Genomic DNA, 19,226 nt, shown 5'->3' on the forward strand with positions numbered 1-19,226 from the left:
GACAGCTTCATACAGAGGAAAGCCCCCCTAGACACACAGGTGAACTACATTTCCCAGCCTCCATGTGACGGTGGGATGTGGGCGGAAGGGAGGCACACCTCCCCAGGCCAGGTCCACAGAAAACTCCTGGGTGACCCTCCACTTGCACTCATTCCATCAGTTCACTGGCTTCTGAGGCCACAGGCAAACTGGGAAGCCAGGTGTGTGTGTGCTGATCTCAGAGCCCGGGGCTCTGAATGAGACTTCCACCTTCACCGGCACCACGAGTGCACGGAGCAGAGCCCCCCATCCACTTTCACCTCTACCACCTGAGGAGAAACACGTGAGAAAAACACTTCTGTGGGCTTCAGCGATCTCAGGGTTTATCTGGTACAGCAGATGGTGTTCAACTAATCTAGGCTCTTACTTGAAGTCACTTGAGGTCCAAGGTCCAGCTGAGGCACCCCCTCATCCCAGTCACCCTCCCTGGCAGAAGGGGGAACACAGCAGGAGGTTGGGGGGGACATTGGAGATCTGGGGCCCTGCCCATACAGCTCCTCAATTCCAGAGCTTGGACCCACAGGGAGGAGGCCAGAGGGCAGCCAGATGCCCTCAGACCGCTGCCCTACAGAGCCCTGGGCACCCCCCGTCACAGCCACGTATTCTGCAGGGGAAGTGCTGCAGGTGCAGGAGCCTTCTCAGGCCACCATCCTCCCTGACCAGGCCCCTCTGGCCATCCTTAGGACCAGATCAATACTCCTGCCCCAGCCTCAGGCCCTGGGTCCTGCCCTCTGCCCTGGGTCACCTGAGGGTCAGAGGAGGGGTCACAGGTGCCCACTCATGAAGCTACCACCCCTCAGCTGGGGGTGTTCTCTGAGGGCATGGGGAGCAGTCCAGCTGCCACCTGGTCCTGGTGCCACAGCTGTTCTGCCAGGCCATTGAGCACATGGGCGATGTCAGCCAGCCCAGCCCGCCCATCCAGGGTGCGCCCATCTGCCAGCCGCCGCCCTGGCACACTCTTCACCCGCAGGAGGGGCAGCTCCCAGGCCTGCCGGAATGCTGTGAGGTCACGCTCTGGTACATCTGTGTGCATGTACTGGTCAAATCTGGAGGAAGATCAAGGAGCCTGGCCAGGTGCCTTGCTTCAAGTCCCATCAAACCGAGGCTTCTCCCTCCTCCCTGGAGACCCACACCCAGGGTCTGGGGGAGGCCCCGCTGCAGCCTCTAGGATAAAGCCCCTGGGGCAGGACCCCCCGGCTAGGCAGAGGCAGGGTCCCTGAGCTCCTGGCTCTGTGCCTTGCCAAGGGTGGCCTCTAGGACTGCCAAAGGCCACCCAAAGGATACTTGGAGCCGATGACCATCCTGACGACACCAGGAGCCTCGCCTGCTACATGGGCCAGCTGTCCAGGGAGGTCTTCAAAGGAGGCACGGTCAGTGAAGGAGAAGAGGAAGAGGAAAGCATCTGTTTTCTCCTTGCAAGCCTGGGGACAGAGCGGCTAATGTGAAGCTCACAGTCACGGAACCAGAACCTCCTATCAGCTGCAGGGCCCTGAGAGATCTCAGCACAACCCCTCCTTTCACAGACTGGGAAATTGAGGCCCAGAGCAGGGAATGGCTGGTCCCAGGACAGAGCTTGGGCTGTGGCTTGGTCCCCAGTGTGAGCTCAGAGCTCTCCAACCCTCAGTCCATTCATGCTCAATTCTGACTCTTGCCGACCAGCTGGACCGGGCTCGGACACCTGTACCCAGAAGCCCACCTCAATGACCAGCTCCTCCCGGACCCACCCAGGCCCACCTGATCGCTCACCGGCAGCATGTGATCGAACTTTTTGAGCGCAGATTCCCCGCAGTCCCAGAACTCAAAACGGAACATGACGACGCGGTTGCTGGCTTGCAGCTTAGCAGGCCAAAATACCACAGTGGTCTGGATGCCTGGGGAGGCCAGGGTCAGCTGCTCATCACGGAAGAGGTGGAGGTGGAAAGGGGTAGGGGTCCAAGAAGAAATAGCAAGGAGAGATCCGTCCCCGCCCTGCTGGGTCCCCAGTCTGACAGGGAAGACAGAAGCCCTGACCTGGGAGGATTCTCCATCTGAGGGAGACCAACCTGCCCTGGGGAGCCCCCGGTCCACCAGGGAGCTGCAGCCCTGGCCCTAGCTGTGACCCGGCATTTTCACTGTGTACATAGGGGGTCCCAAAGGCACTGGACACTGGAGGGTGATGGTCAGTCAGCACCCAATGGAAGAAAACAAGAAAGGAAGACTATGTTCCCTGAGCACCTACCTTGTGCCAGCTCAGTGCCACACACGTCAACTCCACTATCTCTAGTACCAATGGCACAACAACCCTGTGGGCTTAGTACTATTATCCTGGTTGGACAAAAAGGCCAATATAGGCCCAGAGAGGCAAAGTGACTTGCCAAGGTTGCACAGTAAATGGTGGGGCTGGTTACAGATCCACTTGTATGGTCCAGGGCTCTGAGCCTTCCCTCCACCCCAGGGAAGGTCTCCAAGGACGGACTCACCAGTGGTCTCATGGTGCACGATGGGCACCTCCAAGCCAGCCAACTTGGCCACCAGCGCCGTCTTGCCCACGCCACTCTTCCCAGACACGAAGATCTTGTAGCTGGCAGTGTCAATGGCCACAGGTGGGGGTAGCACTGGTCGCTCAAGCAGCCCTGGGGCAAGCAGGGAGCCTGGTGGGGCCCGAGGCTCACCCCGTTCTTTCCCCATCAGACCCTGGGCAGCCTCATGTCTAGGCGCCTTTCCAGGGCCCACCGTCCATGGTTCTCTTATTGCAGAGGCGTGAGGCACAGCAGGATCCCCAGGGAGAAGCTCTGCTGAGAATACTCGTGTTCTATGAGCTGGGCCAAGGCCTACTCCAAATTTGAACACCACATTTTTTTTTTAAGTTTGATGCATGAGATAGTTTTTATTGATATTATCATCACATGTTCTAGATTTTGTACATGTCAAGGCAAAGTTTTTCATAATTCTTTCCTCAGTGGAAAAATATCAGAATAAAAGTATTCTCAATTATGATAAACTCGTTGGAATCAAAATATTGAGATCTTCATGGATGCTTTTAATTTGAAAAAAAAAACCCAACAATTTAAATTGTGATACATCTATAGGCTTAGGACCGGCAATCCTAAATTGTGGAATTGTGGGTTGTTCTCCTGTTCGCTGGTTTTCACTCTTCTTGTACTTTGTCTCTCTGCCAGAGCTGAACTCCCAAAGCCAATGCCAGGCCCCTCTAATGGTCTGTCAGCTTGGCCCTCCCCGGGTGAGGTGGCTTCATCCTGGGGAACATGAGGGTCTTATCTTGGAGACGGCAGAATATGGAAGAGGCTTGCCCCCACTTATTTATGACAGCGGATCTTGGACACGTCTGGAGGATGTGCCACTGAGGTTAAGTGGCAGCCCCGTTTTGTAAAGTGCCCAGCAGAGGGCCTGGCCCAGAAGGAGGTTTCCGTCAGCAGCCTCTCTGGCGACAGCGGCTCCTGGCAGGGTTTTGACGTTTCCGTGTTCCTGGCTCTGATGATGGAATTACCATTAAGGAGATTTGGGGGTGGGTGCTCTGGGAAAGAGGCTTCCAGGGGTCTCCGAAGCCCAGGAGTGCAGGGGAGGAGGTCCTCACCATCCAGCTCCCTTCCTCTCTGCTCCCCCCAGGGAGCGACAGGTGACAGACTTGGGATGGAGGCACTTACCAAACACCCTCCGGCGGTTCTTGCGCAGGATGCAGGCCAGGTACTCCTTGCCCTCGGTGCTCTCGTGCCAGTCTGGGACGATCACGGAGCCAGGGGCAGGTGATCTGGCCATGGGTGGGCACCCTGCCTGGGTACGGAGGTGGCGGAGTGCTGAAAGCAGGGGATGGGAGAGGGGAACTGTCCTGAGCTGGGCCCGGGGTCGTGGTCCCTCTTAACTTGCCCTCTTACTCCCCCGTGGGGCCCCACCTTCCTATTTTTCCGAGTAGTACTTTTGGAGTCCAAGCTCCCTTTCGCTGCCCACACACCTCGTCTCGCTCTTATTACCCAGGAGGTGCAATTCCATAGTCGTCCCCCCACCCCCCGGATTACTCCCTGGGGGGCAGCCATCCCATTACTGCCCCGAGGGCATCGACGCAACCCCCCCCTTGCCCTTGTCTACACTGCCCTGATTCTCTACCTCCTAGACGCCCGTCACCCGGGGCCACCCGGCCGTCACCACGAGCAGTCCCCGCCGGCGAACCGCCCAGGTTGAGACGTTCCCCTTGGAAGCCCACGGGCGCCCCCGCCGCCCCGCCTGCCGGGGCTGCTTCCGCCCGGCCCGCGGTCTGCTTCCGAGTGCGAGGCCGGCCCACGCAGGCGTAGGGCGCATGTGCGGAGGCCGTTGCCAGGGAGACGCCGGGGCGGAGCTGGGCTGCCCGACTTGGGGTGGGCCAGGCCCCTCCAACGTCCGCAGCTCGCGCGGCGCGGTGACACCCTGCGCGGGACCTTCCCCTCTGGGCCAGGGCTCAGTCCGGTCCGCCTTTACTCCAAAACTTGATCAAGTCCCCTCCTCCAGGAGCCTGACCCGCTGTGTGACGTGATCTCAGATGATCACGTTGTCTCTGAGATTCTTCATCTGCCAAAGAAAAGAGGAATAAATATTTCCTATACAGTTTTGTTTCTAGAATTAAATGAGGTAATCTCTCTGAAGACCCCGCTGTCCTGCACTTAGCTGGCCTGAGTAAATGTTAACCCCTAGATTATTCCTTACAAAACTGATTTGCCTCTCTGTGCGGCAGTTTCCTCTTCTATAAAGTAGAGGTAAAATACTCTGTTTCCTCCGAGGGTTCTTTACCACATTGCTGGTAGTATTCTTGCTCTATTAATCGACCTGAAGTCCTCTGGCTTCACAGATGGGGAAACAGCAGCTCAGAAAGATCAAGGGACTTTTTCAAGGTCTTAAAAATAAGTCAGAGACCCACTGGATTGTACCTTCCAGTCATTCGTTTATTAATCGACTCATCCCATTCATTCAACAAATAATTACTGAGCACCTACTATGTGCTCAGCCCTTCTTGATGCTGAGAATACACTGAATAACAAGAAGTTCCTACCCTCCTGGAGCTGACATTTCAGCGCTGAGGCTATGAGGCCCTCTCCACTGTTCCAACACTGGACACCTGGCCTGTTACCCAGAAGGTGGGTGCTTAGTAAATACCCATTAGATGACAGGATGCAGGAAAGACATTATTAAAAGATTGTCTATTTCACTTTTTAATGCTAACTTCTTGCAGTGCCTTCACACCGCAAATCACAGTAGGGCAAATTCATTTACTAAAGGCCATCTAAGTGCTGGACAGTGCGGGCTTTACATCAGTTACCTCATTTGATTCTATAAACAAACCTGTATAGGAAATATTCTTCTTCTTCTTTTCTTTGGCAGATGAGGAAACTCAGAGACAACGTGATCATCCCAGGACACAGCTGGTCAGTGGGAAAAGCTAGGTGCAGAAGCCAGGGTTCCTGGACTCTGAAGTACATCTCTATTCTGCCAGATCGTCAGGGCTTGTGTTTTGAAATCCTTGCTCACGGCCACTAGGAAGCTATTCCCAGTAGAGATGAAAGCAGCCAGAGGGCCACAAACCCACAAATCATTGAGGCCCATTATGTCCAAGGCAGTAGAGAGAATGAGGATGTCAAAAGCGCTTGCCCTCCACTCGATTCCATTGCAGCTAGGCAGAAACACATGAATAACCATTCCTACAGGATTCTGCAGTTTGAAACCATTGCCCATACTCCCTGGTCACTCAGTTCCCCTTCCTGCGGCTCTTACTGCATTTGTCCAGAGTCAGGATTATTTACACTGTGAGGAGCTTTCTCCGTGGACCAGGAGGCTTGAGTGGCAGGGTTCAGCTTTGACTTATCCCTGGGTTTCCGGACTTCACATCCACCTCTGCCCTGCTTGGTCTGTGGAGGGCTAAGGGAGAGTGTGAGGAAATGAAGCAACTGGGCAGAATGAGCTTGCCAGGTAACCTGGCAGCCAGACAAGATGTGAAACCCTCCCCAGCACAGAGTGGAAGCTGCCGAGCGAAGCAGCTAGTGTTCAGAGGACTAGGAGAGTCAGTCTTCTCTGCCCTCAGGAGCTCATGGAGAGGACACTTCAGGGAGCATCAGGAGCCTGTTCAGAACATGGATTCCTGGGGCCTGTTCCCCCGAGATTGTGGTTCTAGGGATCAGATGGGTCTGTGAACCTGCACATTTAACAAGAGCACTGGCCAGTTTCAGAAAATGGGTTCTGGATCAGTCTGCTTGTGTTACCATAACAATACCACAGACTGGGTGATTTAAACAACAGAAATCTATTTTCTCCCAGTTCTGGTGGCTGGAAGTTCAAAACCAAGGTGCCGGCAGGGTCGGTTTCTGGTGAGGACAGCTGTCTTCAGTGCCCGGTGTGGTCTTTTCCCTGCACACACACCCTTGGTGTCTCTTCTTCTTTTTATGAGAATACCAGTGACCTTGTCTTAGCACCCCATCCTTATGACCTCGTTTCACCTTGATTACCTCCTTAAACATCTTCCCTCCAAATTAAGTCACACTGAGGGTGAGCACCGTGACACATGGGTTTTGGCAGGCGGAGGGAGGAACACACAGTTCGGTCCGTAGAATGGTCCATAGACTGCACTTAGATCACCATTGCTGCCGAGGACAGGAAGCCGGCTACTGCATGGGGCCTGGCAGTGAGGTGGTCAGAACTGTGTTTCAGAGGACTACCTAAACAACCAGCTTCTCCTTTTAGGGCCTCAAGCGAAGCAGGTGAACCATCTACGTAAAGGCCCTTTTCATGTAGAACCTTCTGATTAATCCACTAATTATTCATGGTTTTGAAGTAGGGCAGAGACATGAGATAAGTATCATGATTAACTTTTCCTGCCTATGATGAAAAATGCCAAGATATAGACAGTATAGTAAGAACAGGAGAGACTCCCATCTTAAGGCTAAGATTCTATTTTAAAAACCAGGGAGTTAGAAGGTAAGATTCCTAACATATTCTTTGGTAATCAGACAATAACGCATCCTCTGTTAAGGCAGGGCAAGTAATCCTGACTCATATGTTTCCAGTGCTTGAGGGAAACCACTATCTTAGAGAAGAACCGGATCAACAAATTCCTTGTGTTAAGTTTATCTTACAGAATTATCTAGAGGACTGACTGTGGACAGTGACATGATGTCTCTCACCGGAGACATCATGAGACCACATGTCAACATGAGACCTACGCCCAACAACCCCCTCCCCCCACTGCAATGCCCCGTCTCCCTTTCTCCCATTCTTGAAATCCTTAAAAGACCGAATCCTAAGCCCTTAAGTGTGCCTTCTCTCTGAGGTTGCCCACCCTCCCTGAGGTTGTCCACACTCCCTGTTCTTTGAGTGTGTACTTTTTAAATAAAGCCTACTCACTGCTCAACGTACTGTGTTTTGTCTCTGCACTCTTCCAGTGGTGAGCGTCTTTGTTACTTTGTTATTTCATTCTATTTTCTAGACTTTAGCACAAGTCTTCTCTCTCTCTGTCCAGCTTCAGCTTCCTTGCTCTCTGCTGCCTGCAAGGAGCTGCCATTCCCTGCTGCTCTCACTTTAATGAATTCCTTCCTTATCTGCACTCTTCTGGTCTGCTTGAGAATTCTTTCTCTTTCAGAGTCAAGAACCCTCCCCCGTCTAGGTTGACGTTTCACCTGGTGCGCAGGGAGCGACCCCCCTCAGAAGCAGCTGCCTGGCAACAGTTTGGCCTTCTTTCAAATTGATCACCTTCCTTAAGGAGTAGATGGCCCAGTGCGCAGACTCACACAGGCTTGAGGACCTGGGGAGCAGGTTGCGTGGGACACCCGGGGAGGGTAAGAAGAGCAGAGACACAGTCAGATTTGTATTTCTCTCTCTTGCCTGGACACTTCAACCCTGCTTCGTGTGTGTGTGTGTGTGTGTGTGTGTGTGTGGACACTTCAAACCTGCTTTGTGTGTGTGTGTGCGCGCGCGCGCGCGCTCCCTGCTTGCATCCCAGAGGCACTGGAGTGGTTTTTAAAAATGTAAATCCAGTAAGTAATATCACACCATGCTTACAGATTTCCAATAGTTCCACTGCTCAGAATAAAACCCAGACTCCATGCCTTCAAGGCCTTCTGTGACCCGGCCCTGCCCACCTCCTGATTTCATTTCAACAGCTACCCGCTTCCCATTGCCTGCTGACTGCAGGGTCCCTGGCCTTTTTCTGTTACCACGTTTGGCTTCCGTGTCGCAGCTCCCACCGCCTAGAGCTCTCTGCACCATCTCCATTACCTTCGGTGGATGGCTGCTTCCCTTCACTGGTCTTGGGGTAAATATCACCTGCACAGACAGGCTTTCCCCTCCACCAACGGATTTGCCCGACTCCCAGGCTCACTCTTTCATATCATCCTGTTCTTGATTCCGAAATTATGCAGTTATTGTCTCTCTCACCAAGGGCATAAGCTCCTCAGGACAAGGCCTTGTCTTTTTGTTCTGTTATATCCTTGTTTTAGTTTCCTAGACCTGCAGGAACAAAGTACTATGGGCTGGGTGGCTTAAATAATAGAAATGTATTTTCCTAATTCTAGAGGTAAGAAATAGATCAAAGTATTGCCAGGGTTGGTTCTGAGGGCGCTGAGGGATCTGTTCCAGCCTCTCTTGGGCTTGTAGTGGCCATCTTCTCCCTGTATCTTCATGCTCCCTTCCCTCCATACAAATCCGAAGTCCACATGTTTGCTCTTCTTCTAAGGACGTCAATCAGTTAGACTAGGGCCCATCTTAATGACCTCGTTTTAACTTAATCACCTCAGTGAAGACCCTATCTCCCAATATGGTCACATTCTGAGGTGCTAGGGATTAGGACTTCAACATACGCAATTTTTTCCATGGTAGGAGGAGATACAACTCAGCTTGTAATAATCCCTACTTCTTAGAATGTGTCTGACGTGTAGTAAAAAGTCAGTACAGATGTGTTGGCTGGCTGGCTGACTGTGACTGCAGCTTGGAGAATGGCCTGAAGAGGGTGAATCTGGAAGGGGGACGAGTTGGGAAGCAGGGCAAACCTTCGGGCATGAGTGGATGAGGACATGTTTGTCAAACAGGGATGCGCACTCCCTGTGCCAGGCCGGACACTGGGAAGACCATAGTGAAAGGGATGCAGACCGTGTGTAGTGCACACTCTGGTGGGGACTAAAATCACGTAACTAGGCAACTGCTCTTATACACAGGCAATTGGGTAGAGGCGAGGGGCAGATTAAAGATGTCTAGATTCCTAACATAGGATTTAGTGCTGGAGCTGCCAGTCACCCCCAGGGTTGTGTCCTTGACCTGGACAGCTGCATGTGTCACTTCCCTACAACTGTCCAGTGGCTTCCCACTGCGCCTAGAGCAGCATACAGGTCCCCTCCCTCACCATGCCTACGAAGTCCGCCTGCACACACAGCCCTCACTCCAGCCACACTGGCCTTTCCATGAACTGGACAAGCTCATGCCTGCCTTTGCCCTTGCTGCTCTCTCTGAACGCAATGCTCTTCCCATGGCTGCTCTTTCATTCAGGCCTCAGCTGAAATGTCACCTGCTCAGAAAGGCCTTCTCTGATCAGCCCCACCCTGTTAGGTTTTGTCACAAACCATTTTTACTTTCCTTCATGGTGCTCATCTGGAATGATCCTGCTTCATGCACATACTCGTCTTCTCTGCCAGCCTCTGCAACCACAATGCACACTCCGCAGGGCTGGGACAGTGCCCCGCACACCGCAGGTACTACATAGTCGCTTAATGCAGGAAACACCTGGGCCCTGCCTCGTCCCCATCTGCAGTTCTGCCCTATCCATTCCAGTCACACTGACCTCGTCAAGGCTCCAGAAGGGCCAGTCCACTTGGATTTCTGTGCCTTGCACAGGCTGTCCCCTCTACTGGAAAACCCTTTTCCTTTCATCCCCTCACTGTCCTCCTCATCCTTGGTTCTTGGGGTTCCCAAACACTTTATCTGACTTCTCTCCTTCTAACTGGAGTATGTTTTTACCTTCACTGACTCAGACGTTGAAGAAATCGAGCTTTGCTTCCTCTAGCCCAACTTAATATCCCTCTGCCATGCAGGCACTTTAATCCAGCATCTTCTTGGTAAACTGAAATTCAGTGATTCCTCATTTTCTAAACATTTTAAACACAGTCTCTTCAAGGTTGTTTCCTTTTATTTCCCCTTCCTCTGGTCCTAGGGCTCATGTTCAGTGGAAGTTGGGGAAAGTGGTTTACCCAAATGCTAGGGAAGCGTGGCTGGGGGGCCACCCACCCCTTGGGCAGCATCCCTTTGGGCCTCTGTGGCCTCCTGCTCCAGAGAACTTGCTTCTCTGCACCCCTGGCACGGCCCCATCCATGTTGGTCTGTCAGAGATGCTTTCTCCTCCCACCGTGGGCTCTGGTCATGAGCTTCTTTCCCCACTGCAACTGAGGGGTGCCCTCTGGTCATCACATCCGCACCAATTGCCATGTGCAGTCCTCAGCCCTGCACACCAGCCCCTCCAGAGACGCCAGACCTCCCACAGCTTTTTTGCACCCTTTGTGGAGCACGGCATGTCTGTCTTTCCAGTCTGAGGCCTGCAGGCCTGGCAACGTCCTGCATTACTAACTGCCAGAGGCAGGCCAGGCTTGAACCCCACTCTTAGGATCCCACAGAAAGGCCCTATTCTCATCTGCCCCCTGCCTCAGTTTAGCAGGGGGAAGACTGGAGCACAGAGAAAACCAACTTCTTAGCCCTCTACCTTCCCAAACAACCGTCTTGCCCCTGGCTAGCTGTGTTGGTTGCCGACAGTTGCACTGACTCCATCTCCTTTATAGCTTTTTAGTACGATACAGCGGCTGTCTTTTGGCTTCAGAAGCTCGGGATTGGTCATCGTTTGGCCCACGGCGACACCTCCCTGGTTTGTGAGGAAGCTGTGAGCTCCCCCAGGGGAAGGTCTCTTCTGGGTCATTTGTGTCCCTGTTCCTCGGGGGTGTCAGTACGTGCTCAGGGCATGCGTGCTGCGCGTGAGTGCTCTCTGGGGCCATCCTGGGCTCTCCTGGCCTTGCTGATGGGTGGGTGGCAGCCCAAGTCCCCCAGTCCTGGGCAGGAGCTTACTTCTTCCTCCCAGGCTTCTGCCTGGTAAGGCCTGGCCCTCAGCCCTCCTTCTCTTCCCTGCAGTGGGTGGGCAGACAGGCTCCCTGATGGGCCATGGCAGCTTCTGCCAGACCTCTCAGGCATTTACTTAAAACATCAGATCAGCTTTGTGCATGCTGACAGGGCCTGGGCCCAGTGCCCAGCCCCTTGGGGAAGCAATGCTTTCCCACAGCTGGGGGCTGGGGCACGGAGGGCAGGCCGGCCAGCCTGGGGATGGGGCTCAGAAGAGCAGCAGAGGCCAGATACAGGTCCTATCAAGACTTTATCAACAGAGCGAGGGGAGATGTGGCCATTTTCTCTAGCCCGTTCAGTTTCCCTCTCAAGACTGCCTATGGGGGAGCCAAAAGCCTTTCATAGGGTGCCCCCAGGTGGTCTCCTGGGGGAATCACCCATTCCATAAATGAACAATGATTGCTGGTTCCAGCCCGATGGCTGACCTGCGAGCCTGGCGGCATCTTTGCCATTTTTGTGATCAAACAGGCTCAGAAAGGGGGATGACTAGCCTCAGCTCAAAGTGACAGAGGCAGCTTTTGAGCAAGGCCTTTCCTGGTTCAAAGTTTGCAGCTGGGAGACTTACGGCATTTGGGGGCAGATGACGGACCTCAGCTAGGGAAGCTGTCCTGCCTGGGGAAGGTGAGAAGGCACAGAGGAGCAAGGGTAAACCAGTCTTGTGTGGCAGCCCTGCCAGCAGGCCAGCCTGCAGGATTTCAAAGTGGTGCCTCCTATCCTGCCTGGACCTGAGGGTGCTTGAAGCCTGGTCTTTTCCAGGTTCTCTGGATCAGGGTGGTGTGAGCCAAAGCTTTGGGCTGAGGAGCTGGCTCAGGGTAGAGACAGTACAAGGCCTTGGTTTCATCTGATTTCCTGCACTGCCTCCCATACTGAGCCAGCTGGAGAGTTACAAAGACCAGTGTGAAGCTGCTCTTTCCCTGGCTAGGTGCTGTAATTTTGACCCAATGTGCACAGGCCTCCGGCCCTCTAGTACACAAGGGGGTGGCCAGGAGCCCTGTGCTGGTCTGCGCAGTTGGGCAGTGGCTCCCACCTCCCGGAAGGCCTCAGGTGCATCCTGGCTCTTCCCTGAGCCGTGTCCTTGACACTTAAGGCTTCTCCAATCGGCAAGTCCCTGGGGGCCGACCATGTCACTGTCTTCCTGTTCAGATCCCCTCCAGCACTGGAGCAGGCTCATCAGCGTTCAGGAGCATGGCATCTGGCACCGGACACTGAGCTGGGATGGTCAGGGCAGCCTCAGGGACGGACCTTCCCTGACCCCAGGCACTGATGTCTGCTTTCTTCCCTGGGACCACCCATCACCACTGGCACCCTACCCATGGAACACTGCCTACTCTACAACATCCCCCAGACTGTCCAAGCAATGCTTGAATTTCCCCCAAGGCTGGTTTCACCCCATACTTACATCTCTGACTCACAAAGTTCTTCCCAATGACCCTGAAATCTTTCCCTTAGAGCTTCTATCCACTGGACCTTGTTAAGAGACCCACAAAGAAGTCCAACCCTTCCCCAAGGGCAACTGTGGAAGAATTCAAATTAAACATTCTACTCCTAACATCACTGCCCGTGGCTACCAGCAGAAGGTGCTGGGTCCTTTGCACCCAAGGCCCTTCCTCAGACCACACTCTAGTTTGTGATGTGCCCCAAAGTATGGTAAACAGAATAGACAGCATCAGACATGTTATTAGAAATGGAAAAGTTTTCTTCTATAACTTGGGAATCACAAATGTGCAGGCAGGATGACAGCTGCAGGCTGACAGCACCTGGGCCGGGACAGCCCATGGGAGTAAGAAACTGGCATATACCTAGTAAGTGGCTTCAGGGCTGGAGCCCCCTCCCCTCGTGGAGCCTGGCTCCACCTAGGTCCCCACACAAGTGGGCATACACTCGTCATCAGCCCTCAGCTGGTATTTCCAGACTGGCTGCCAACTAGGGGTACCCTTGAAAACAGGCAGAACACCTTAATGTGCCAGAGGTCAAATTCAACTGACTGAAACGAAAGAATCAAGTCCAAAAGGGAGGTTAAACAACTGAAGACGGCTCTGACCTGATTTATGGCAGCAGCTGTTACTTACTGCTCCTGAGAGGCCAAAGCCTCCGAAGTTCTGTACGTTCCTTAGCAAGGGGATGCTCCTAACAGTTACACACTGAGCCCAGCCCTTTCTGCAGGAGCTTGTATTTTCTTCAAGAGCTAATTTTCAGTAACTGCGGCCATCCACTGAGCATTTACTATGTGCCAGGCATAGTGCTCGTGCTGACATATACAACTTCAATTAATCCTCATGCACCCGTAAGACAGAACAGCTAGGTTTGGAGGTGAGGAAACTTGTACCCACAGTTAAGCAGTTAAGTAGGGGAGGACAGTATTAGGTCACGGCCTTCTAAGGCCGTGCTATGCTGTTTCAAGATCCTGGGGCTCCGTGCTCTCAGCTGTGTTAGGAGACCAGAAATTTTATTGATGCTGTTCTGGCCCCTGGACCTCTGTTCCAAGCTCATCATTCCTCTTGGGTCTCCACCTCAGAGTGGAACTGGGATTCTCAAACACAGAGTCCTTCACACATGAGGGGGTTGCTTTATTATTAAATGGTGTTGTCCCCAAGGGAGGGAAACTCTCCACCTCTACCCAAAAACAGAATCTTCCTGGAGGAGAAACAATACCTTTCTAACTACTTCCAACTTCAATCTCCAAGCTCAGTTGCTTTCCATCACAGCTGTTTGTTTCTTCTTTTTTGCTAATAAAACAGTTAAGACAACTCTGTCCATTTTGTTTTATTTGTTAAATTGCTAAAAAGTCATTGGGGAAAAACATTAACAAAAATGAAACCGACAGATTGAAATATCAATGAAATCCACTTTTCATTCCTATATTGTTATGTGCCTAAAACGACCATCTCAGGGTAAGCCACCTGGGACCCGAGCTGTATGGGAAACATCGCTCACAGCACCAGCTTCGCCGGGCCGCACGGGGGCGCCCCGGTGGGAACCCTGGTTGGTGGGAGGGGAGCAGAGCGAGGAGTTACGAGTACAGATGGAGCCAAGGCCCAAGGGCTGCTCTCATTTGACAATGAACATGGAGAGAGGGAGCCACGTACTGGTGAGCATGCACAACATGCCTTCTGCAGTTTGCGGGGAGGCTGCGCGGGACGCACGCCTCCAAGTTCAGCTTCCTTGCCCCTGGGTGTGTTCAGATCCCCCACACCGGCTTGCGCCCTGGTAAGAGAGCACAGGTAGTGCAAAGCAGAGCCCGTCACCATGCCAGGACTACCACAAGGACAAGGAAAGACAAACCAACCAGAAATGTCACTTTTAAGGGGAAGGAAAAGAAGCAAAGCAGAAGGAAACCCAGGAAGATGAAGGGAGGGGAGCGTCCCTTTGTTTTCCATCAGCTGGTGGCTTTCGGTCCCCCCGAGTCAGACTTCCTCAGCTGGTCTTCTTTCTTCTCCCTCTTCTTTTTTTGTAAAGAGTTCCAATATAATTCCTATGTTGTTCATGTATTCAACTCGATATAAAACTCAAATATTAAAATCAAGTCAGTCTGCAGAGGGCTGGGAGGAGAGTAAGTCCAGTATTGCCTTATAACTAAATTTAAGCTTGTCTGACACCTCATTTGTCCTCCCAAAAGGTTTATGTGGAGGGAAGGTGGGGAGTCTGTGAAGCCCACCAGCAAAGGGTAGAAATATGAACAAAAACTCAGAACCCTCTCTGAGGCACAGCCTGCAAAATGAGAAAACGGAAGCTCTGTTTAGGAAGGTGGAGAGAGACTAAAATTTCACACGAGGTCAGTGAGGTGGCCGGTGCAGTTAGTATGACACGGGGGCTCTCGAAGGCACACTTGCGGGGAGAGAAGGGGTTAAAGCTTCAAGTAGAAACAAAATGGATCTTAAATACTGGTAAGTATTTGCTTTAGGTGCTTCTGAGGGTTTAAAAAAATATTTTGTCCCATTTCTCTCGGTGAATTTTAAGAACAAAACTGGCATCATGTCGAAACCAGAGTTGTGGTTAAATCTGACCTGACCTCCAAGGCATTGTGGAAATGCTCACCTCAGCCGGGACACTTGAAGTTCCACTGCACATGCGGCTTCACAAGGACCTGAGGGGACAATCACCTTGACTGTGTTGAGTTACACACCCCAAGGTGTATGCCCATGGTGCCCAGGAGTCACCAAGACCAATACCACAGGGTGCAGATGAGGCAGATTCTTCTTAAAAGCAGGTAAATGGACAGTCTGGTTCTGAGTGGTGTAATACTGGGATGCCATGGAGGTGAGGAGCTGGGTTACTTTCTAAACGAATCATCTCTGATGCCTGCCTACTTGGGGAAGTAGAAGGAATCAGTAACAGCGAGTTTGGGAAGGCCACAGGACAAAGGGAAAGACTACAGTTGACATTCTGGACTTCCAGGCCTCCAAATACTTTATATTTCAATAGGAATTGAGTTTGGAGGCACTGTCCATGCACAGATACAATGTCATAAACAAGTTTCAGCAAAGCTGCTAACCTTCTAGGCTAGCTTTCTCTTACTGCGCATCATCTAACAGTCTGCCAAAGGACTGGTAACAGCCCCAGGGCAGGGAGTCTGGAAAGCAAAGGGCTGAGCTATGAGTAACTGGATGATACCACAGAAGTAGGCACATGGTAGCTTCTTCATCTAAGGGAGCACACGGAGCAGTTTCTGGAACATAAAACCGTCCCCGTCAGCTGGCCCTGCCTGGGCTTGGCACCAGGGGTCTTTCCCACCAAGAGCACACTGTAAAAGCTAATGGCTTAGGGGACAGGATTCAACATGACACAACAGGAGAAAACCCACTCATCAGGCAGACTGCTAAGAGCTGGCTGAAAGCCAGGACTTGGGGCCAGCTGCAGCAGGCTTGTGCTTAGGAAACACTAACGAGAAAAAGGAGACTGTGGGGATAGAAAATGCAGTGTTTTGAAATGTAACTCCTAAAGGCAAAACAAAAATCTTCTTTCCACTAATGAGAAATCACCAAGAATACACACTTAAGTGGAGCTTATTCCAACATCTCCTATGTCCATGCCACGGTTTAGAGATTGGTAACTTTTAACTCCCTGTACCAACCAAAGAAATGCTCTAGTTAGTTACACTTCATCTCAGAAATGATGTGAAAAACCCAAGCCTTATTTGGGTGACACGTGAATAAGGCAGTAACAAAGGAGAAGCTACTCCTGCCGTTAACCAAGCATCAGAGGCCAAGCACCTGACATTCAATCCAGTCACTTGTCAACAGGCAGGCAGGAAAAACACATGTCACAACACAGGCAAAAATCATTTCTAGAAGAACTGTTCTTGGGATTCCCTTCCAGGACCAGTTTCCACATTCGACAAACATGGATGAGTATGCACAATGTGCTCTGGAGGTCAAAGAAGCCCTTAAGGAAAAGATCTTATTTACTGATGACTCAAGGATTTCTCAGGATACTGGCATCTTGGAATTCCCTACCAGCCCCCTAGTGACACCAGAGAAAGGGATCCAGAAATATTTTGGGGAGATTTCCCTGGGCACCTGAGCTTTATAAAAGAAACAGAAAATGAGTAAGGTTTTAGGGCTTAACAAAAATCCACATACGCTAACAAAACAGAGAGAAAAGAAAGAGCAGCCAATAAATGGAAAAGGCAGGCTCTGAGGAGCACATTTTAAGAAAAGGAAAAAGAGAACAAATGTGGTTTTGGCAACTTGCAACCAAATATGATTGTCAGAAAATTCCCAAATCAGACAGCAAAATGTATTCAGAGACACAGAGGGTGCACTCCAAGACCAATGGATACTAGGTCACTGCATAAACATTGTTTCATGATGATCCTGGCATACAGATGTGGTACAAAAGTCCTTGTTGGGAAACTTTCCTCAGTCAGAAAGGGCATAATGGGGCCAGGCACAGGCATTACCACACAGGGGTTCTCACAGGTCCTCTGGTTTTAGAAGGGGAGGAACAGCTTTCGGAGGCTCCTTTAACCCCACCAACACCTGAAGCATGTGAATCTGAAGCCCCCACTTGTGCATCTTACACACATTTTTCTTTTTCTAACTCCAAGAAGGCCGCATAAAGACTTATGGGGACTCTTCAGTTTCTTGAGGAAAGTTCTGACATTAGTCTGCTCCCTAAAATCTTGATCTAGTTACCAGCAAAGCAGAAAAGGTGGCAAAGCCTCTTCTAAATCACAGCCAACCACTTTACCTGCACCAGGATGGAGATTACTCCCTTTTTGTAAACAGAGGTGGCTATATAATATATATTTATATATTTATATATAATTTTTTTTCTTAATGGAGATTTGATCCCAGCCTGGAATGGGTGAGGTCGGGAGCTGGGGTTTTGGTTTGGGAGTAATTGCGTCCTTTGTTTTCCCAATTCTTAGTCCAAATGCTTGCACACTGGAAAATTAAAAGCCACAGAAAGGGAAAGGGGTTTAGAACACATTATCTCTTTGCTCGCACAAAGTACAAGGCGTTTGTTTTTGGATAGTACTTCACATTCTGTTTCTTGTCCATGAGTCCTCCAAATATGATGAGCTCACCCCTGCCTTGTACCACTGTATGCAAGCTGGTTTCAGGAGGCCCAACCACAGAACTGCTATTAAATACTTTCCACTTGACCCGCCCCTTCTCCTTGGTGTCTTTAATGTCCAGTACATACATCTGCATGGGCTTACAGTTCATACTCTGGTACAACGGTTTACCAACATTTAGGGACTGTGGAGGGTGGTGGCCCAGGCGGCGGGCAATGGGGGGTAAGGAATGTCCGTCTCCCTGGGCAGGCCCTGGGCGGGAAATGGGTACTGTTTCCCCAGTGCCCAGGTTCTGGCTCCCAGGGGAGCCTGGAGAAGACCCCAGGGGAGGACTTAGTGCTGCAGTGGCTGAAGGGCCTTTGGATGACATTGCTTTGATGGCTTCTAGGCTCCGCCTCAGCGCACCTGGGGAGACAGCTCCTGCAAGGGCACTGGCCACATGTGGTGGGGTATGCACACCATTGGTCTGTTCAGGAGGGTGTCTCATACTTCCCCCAACTGTTCTGTTGTCCACACCATCCATATGATTGCTACTGGGAGCAGGTTTCAGATCCCAATTCAGATCTATGGATCCTAATCTCAGATCTTTCTGATCTGGTAGTGACCCTCGTCGGGGGGCCAAAGAGAGTCCGACTTTCAGGTCGTATCCTTCGGTGGTGGATGGAGTGCTAGGAGATATGGCCTGTACCGGGCTGTCCAAGGAAGAGCCACCTACAGCTGCTGTTCCTGGAGATAAACTCCCCCCATTGAGGATGGGGGAGCCATCTCCTCTTGCTGGGGAAAGGCTCCCTTCTCGAGAACTTGAGGGGGTCTGCCTTTGAGCTCTGGGCCTCAGGGTTCCCCAGCGACCATTGACGCAAGGAGCTTCATCCACACTCCGCACGGGAGACTGAGAGCGGTACTCTCGGGTTTCAGGAACGAGGGCTGGAGCAGTGGCACTGATAGGTGATGGGCGAGAGTTCAAGCTGGGGCTGAGTGGGGCTCTCCCACTAGGAGCCTGGCTGAAGACCACCACACACTGCCCCACCTGGAAGACAAAAGACCCGAGGCTCAGTTCTGATCATTCATTTAACCAAACACTTTACCATGAGCATCTGGGATGTACCAGGCATTTTGTAGGTACTTGAGATACAGAGATGAAAAAAATGGAATCTGCAGAAAGACAAATACCATATGACTTCACTTATTTGTAGAACATAAAAACAAAGCAAAACTTAAGGAACAAAACAGCGTTAGACTCACAGACACCAAGAAGTGACTAGTGGTTACCAAGGGGAAGAGGAGTGGGCAGGGGTGGGAGGAATGGGGGACTGACTGTTGAACCACTGTGATGTACATTTGATAAAATAAAATAAAATTTAGGCCAGAAGAAGAAAGATGGACATGGCAGCCATTTGCTGGTAATGTTATATGTGCTCTCATTAGAGTTATGTCTGTTGAATAAGGGTACAGTGGATGGAGCTATCAGTTTTTGTTTGGGGTACCCTGGGGAGAGTTTCATAGACAAAGAGAGGCTTAAAGCTGGGACCTAAAGGGTGAGTAGAGCCCACATACATTTTCCCATC

General features: G+C 51.5%; 2 protein-coding genes across 4 annotated transcripts in view; both read right to left on the reverse strand.

Moving 5' to 3' along the window:
* Positions 1 to 345: 345 nt before the first annotated feature.
* On the reverse strand, positions 346 to 4,329 carry CPLANE2 (ciliogenesis and planar polarity effector complex subunit 2). Of its 2 annotated transcripts, none has more exons than XM_017655047.3 (6): positions 4,141 to 4,329; positions 3,684 to 3,810; positions 2,499 to 2,651; positions 1,786 to 1,910; positions 1,324 to 1,460; positions 346 to 1,085 (listed from the first exon to the last, which is right to left on the reverse strand). In XM_017655047.3, exons 2-6 carry the CDS (start codon positions 3,793 to 3,795, stop codon positions 836 to 838), a joined length of 777 nt encoding a protein of 258 aa, XP_017510536.3. In that variant the 5' UTR covers positions 3,796 to 3,810; positions 4,141 to 4,329; the 3' UTR covers positions 346 to 835. The 2 variants fall into 2 exon arrangements, with proteins under 2 accessions (XP_017510536.3, XP_017510540.3); XM_017655051.3 differs by having other exon boundaries at positions 3,684 to 3,833; positions 4,141 to 4,324.
* A 9,559-nt stretch (positions 4,330 to 13,888) lies between these two features.
* FBXO42 (F-box protein 42) overlaps positions 13,889 to 19,226 on the reverse strand; it is a 96,031-nt gene continuing 90,693 nt past the window's right edge. For both annotated transcript variants that reach the window (XM_073233277.1, XM_073233278.1), the window contains one exon: positions 13,889 to 18,688. In XM_073233277.1, the coding sequence (XP_073089378.1) occupies positions 17,573 to 18,688 (1,116 nt within the window). In that variant the 3' untranslated portion in view covers positions 13,889 to 17,572. The remainder of the gene's footprint in view (positions 18,689 to 19,226) is intronic.

This window comes from Manis javanica, chromosome 4 (assembly GCF_040802235.1).
Source record: "Manis javanica isolate MJ-LG chromosome 4, MJ_LKY, whole genome shotgun sequence".
NCBI classification, from domain to species: Eukaryota; Metazoa; Chordata; class Mammalia; order Pholidota; family Manidae; genus Manis; species Manis javanica.